The sequence below is a fragment of the Vombatus ursinus genome, unplaced genomic scaffold, assembly GCF_900497805.2.
Source record: "Vombatus ursinus unplaced genomic scaffold, bare-nosed wombat genome assembly UNPS02000580.1, whole genome shotgun sequence".
NCBI classification, from domain to species: Eukaryota; Metazoa; Chordata; class Mammalia; order Diprotodontia; family Vombatidae; genus Vombatus; species Vombatus ursinus.
This window is the reverse complement of record NW_020940358.1, coordinates 1,892,963-1,897,503: the sequence shown is the minus strand read 5'-3', so window position 1 is coordinate 1,897,503 and position 4,541 is coordinate 1,892,963. Positions and strand designations below refer to the sequence as shown.

Sequence of the window (4,541 nt, the reverse complement as noted above, 5' to 3'; positions counted from 1 at the left end):
TCGGATCTTGGCCGTGCCGCGCGCCGCGGAGACGTCAGACGCAACGCAGTGACGCCCGAGAGCCGGCGCGGCGCGGTGCGGCGCGGTTTGATGAGCTCACTTCCCCACTGGCGCGCAAAGGGGGCGGGAGGGCGGTGTCTGAGCCGGCTCAGTGATGCGGTAGCGGCGGTTGGAGCGGGAGTAGGAGGCGGCCGGCGGCGGGAACCCGGGGAGGATGAGCCAGCAGGGAGCGGCGCTTCAGAACTACAACAACGAGCTGGTCAAGTGTGAGGGCCGCAGTAGGCGGCGCAGCCCCGACCCCGAGCCATCCCGGACCCCCGATGCCCACCTGCCCATCCCCTCCCCGAGGTCCGGCCCCGCGCCCCAGGCCCTGCCCCCGCCCCCCGCCCGGGCCCCCACCAGCCTCTCTCGCCTCCCCCAGGCATCGAAGAGCTGTGCCAGAAGCGGGAGGAGCTGTGCCGGCAGATCCAGCAGGAGGAGGATGAGAAGCAGAAGCTGCAGGGCGAAGTGCGGCAGCTGACGGAGAAGCTGGCCCGGGTCAACGAGAACCTGGCCCGGAAGATCGCCTCCCGGAACGAGTTCGACCGCACCATTGCGGAGACCGAGGCCGCTTACCTCAAGGTGGGCCTTACCCCGGGGCAGGCGGGCCAACCCTCCCGAGCAGGACCCTGCCCCCCCACAACCGCCTCTTGGATGGGCAACCCCAAGCCCACTTGGGACACCTGGATGAACCCTCCCCCCAAGAGATGTTAGGCCGTTCTCCAAATCCATCTGTTTGTGCTAAACACCCCAGGGTTGGGAGAGGACAGGTCTAGCCTTGCAGGCTCTGGGTGATTTGTTCTAGAGAGCAGATGAGAGGCTGGACTTGGAGTCCTGAAGTCAGGAGTTCCAATCCTGCCTCAGACATTAACTAGTTGTGTGACCCTGGGCAAGTCATTTAACCTCTTCAAGGTTCAGTGTCCTTTTCAGTAAAATGAGAGCACTGGACTTCTGAAGTCTCTTCAAGCTCCAGCTCAATGAGTCTATCAAGAGTGCCCACGGGAGAGGTCTGAATTTTCCATTTTCTTTAAGGGTGGAGCTGCCAGACATCCCCCACCACAAATGAAGTGCTCCCAAGAGCAGGGCTTTGCCCTTCCCTTTCCTTCCACACCATCATCCTTCTGTTGCTGCCCCCCTAGTAAGCCCGTACTGTGTTCTAGATGCTGTGCTAGGCACTAGAGGTACCAGGAGACACTAGGTGTGATGGAAAGAGAATTGCATTTGAAGGTGGAGGATGTGGTTCAACATCCTACTTCTACTACTTGCTACCTGTGGGGGACCTTGAACAAGTCTCTTAATTTCTCTGGGTCCCAGTTTCCTTATCTGTAAAACAAGGGAGTTGGACTAGATGATCTCTTAGATCCCTTACAACTCAAACTAGGACCCTATAAATAAATAAGTGGCACAATCCAGGCCTTTTATTTATTTGAAGATGAAGGACAGTATATACAACATGTAGTACAATAAAAGGGTAAGTAGTGATGTAGACAAAGGACCCCTTAGTACCTAAAAAGCTTCACCTTTCCAAGATGAGCAAGCATAAACAATTCCATTTCTTCTGGTCACAGATTCTGGAAAGTTCTCAGACGCTGCTCAATGTCCTGAAGCGAGAAGCAGGGAATCTGAGCAAGGCCACAGCCCAGGACCAGAAGAGCGCTACGGGCAAGGATAGCTGAACTAGGACCATAGGCTAGAGCCTGGGGCGTGCCTAACACTCCCTTTTGTAGGCCTGCAGGTGACTTCCTTGAGAGGGAATCTGTTAATAAAGTATCTTTGTTTTTCATAGCTGCAGCATTTCCCTTCTCTTGCTGTTTCAGGCATGTGAGAAAAACTTAGCTCCCCAGTACTTCATGGGTATTCACTATTCTCTGGGTGTTTATCTAACATTGTCCTAAAGAAAAGGGGTAATAACAGCCCAGCCACTTGGGGTAGGGGTGAGTAATGCTCTGCAGGTTTTGTTGCCTTCCATGCAGAAGGAAACATGGGGGAGAGGGAAACGTGGAGAGGAGCAGAGGCAGTTTTGCCTGAGAGTTGTTACTGCTGTCCTGGATCAGCCTTCAGGATATTTATTCCCAGGCTCTGTGCTTCCCTCAAGGCAGGTGGCCAGGCAAAGCCAGTAATATTGGGGATGAGTGGACAGAAACCCTAACTAGGGACATGAGCCCTAATATACATGTGGTCAATATATTGCAGTTTTATGTGTGAATAAAGATTTCCTTATGATTTTCATCTCCGAGCCTGTTGCCTGTGTCATGGGAGGAGGGCTTTTTTTTTTTCCCTAACAAAGAGCCAGAAGCCTTTGTTCATTGTTAATAGTCGGTGCCCAGCAATCTAGCCCAGATGGCTCTTTACCCTGCCCCCACTCCACCATGGAAATTGAGGCTCAGGAGTAGAGAGTATGAAGAGCTAAAGATACAGGCACAAGATGAGGCTGGAAGGACTTGGTTTGGCCACTTGACTGAGAGACCAGGACCCTTCCTGGAGGTGAGCAGGGCCCCCAGCAGAGTAAAGGACTAGACTTCCTTCAGTTCTTTCTAATGTTTATTAAATGCCTACTAAGGGCAAGGAAGGTCTTGTATGACTATATAACTAGTCCATATGCTATCTTAGGCCTGGGTTGTTTCGCTCTCATTTCATATTATTCCCCTTTATGTCCTCTGTTCCAATCAAACTGACCTGCTAACTTGTTCTTCCTCCACATTTCCTTTCCTACCTCTGTATTTGCACAAGTGGTCCCCCACATCTTGATTATGCCTCTTAGAATCCTTGTCTTCCTGTACAACGCAGCTTATACCTTGCCTCCTAGAAGAGGCTTTTTATGATATCTTGACATCAGCACATTCCATTGAAATTGCTTTGTATTATTTTGTATACAATTTGCATTGATTTACTTGAGTACATGTGTAAGTTCTTTGAGGGCAGAGATTTGGGGGTTTTAGCCATTTTCCCAGGGCCTAGCATAGTTTCTTATATATAGTTAGCACTAAATACATGTTTGTTGAAATGAAATACTGCAACAGTTTTCCCTCCTATTTCTGTTTATTCTAACTCTTCCACAGAAAAAAGTAATAAAAGTCATCTTCCTCCTGAGGCATTTTGACCTTGTCACCATCCAGATTAACAATGGCTTCCCCATCAAATTAAAATACAAAGATTGAATGTATCATGAATGCTGTCTTGATATGAATTTGTTTATGGAAAAACTATTAAACTAATGATATTACAGTATGTCTTAGATCTAATAAATAGTGTAGGCCCATTTTTACCCTCCTAAGCAGGAGTAAGCCTAACAGAACACACTGACTTTTTACCTTGTTTTACTTTGCCAATTCCAGCTATATCTTCATTTGGCAATCTGGTGTTAACAACTGGGAACTGCCTTCATTTTCATAATCATAGGAATTGACTTCCTAACTTACTGCCTCACCTTTGCAGTTCACACCTAAGCAAGAAGTAGAACCTACAGGTTTACAGACCATAATGAGTACTTGAAAATTAGTTTGTGACAGCCAAAGTTTAAGCAACTGAGGGACTGTGTAAGACTGTCTTATGCCCTCGTGCCTTAATGAGACCAGAGAGGGAAACGTCCAAGGTAGTTCCCAACAGATCACTCTTCTGAATTTTATCACTAGGGCATTTATCAGTGCTTAAATCTATTTATCGTTTCCTGGGCTGTTAACCAACTTTTAGTGCTAGCCACTAGCAGTTATGAGTATTATAAGGGCTTTCAGGATTTAAATATTTCCAAGGCACAGAATTGCACTAAAAATTCTTGTTCCCTTTTCCACTGCCTTCTCCCCTCGTAGATTTGAAGTCTCACCTCTTCAATGAAACCTTCCCAAATATATTACCCCCACCATTCACATCTTTCAACTCTACATTGCTTAGGATTCTTGTCTCCCTACTCCTACATCTGGCTGTATTGACACAGCCTTATGCCTCTGAGTATTCATGGGGTCTGGGGTTCCCAAACTCGGTAAGTTTCGAGGCCTGGGAAAGAAATACTAACTTTCTCTCTTCTCTACAGTTAAGCAGGGCATACTGAACATTGAGCTGCCCCTACAAGACACAATACTGATTTTTTTCAAGAGTCTGTAACTTAAGATCTGACCCCTTGGCTATTTCCATTATAGAAAAAGGCTGACCATCCAAAGGAATGGAATGTGAACTGAGAGGGGCCTAATTCTGATACAGAACAGAGAAAAGAAATGCACTTAGGGAAAAACTGGGCGAGGGAAGGCTGGGAAAAGCTGACTCATGAGTCAGTTTAGGCTCTGGAGCTGAGTGTACATTTTTTTTTATTGATGGGTGGGGAAAGGAGAGAGGCAGCTACGCCATGGGCACACTGAGGGCAAGCTCTTTGTAGCCAAAAATCAAAGATGTCTAATCCCATCGTGTTTAGACAATGGTCTCCCTATTTCTCTAACACGCAGGTGGTACTGGGCTCCCTTCCCTTATTCCCCCAGTAGACTTTCTCCACAGACTGTTTCTCACCTGCCCCT

General features: G+C 48.0%; 1 protein-coding gene across 1 annotated transcript; it reads left to right on the top strand.

Annotated features, from left to right (window-relative positions):
- Window positions 1-137: 137 nt before the first annotated feature.
- SSNA1 (SS nuclear autoantigen 1) lies at window positions 138-2,268 on the top strand. The gene is made up of 3 exons (XM_027849357.1): window positions 138-266; window positions 422-621; window positions 1,608-2,268. The coding sequence occupies exons 1-3, from the start codon at window positions 215-217 to the stop codon at window positions 1,713-1,715; spliced, it is 360 nt and encodes a 119-aa protein (XP_027705158.1). The 5' UTR covers window positions 138-214; the 3' UTR covers window positions 1,716-2,268.
- The last annotated feature ends 2,273 nt before the right edge of the window (window positions 2,269-4,541 follow it).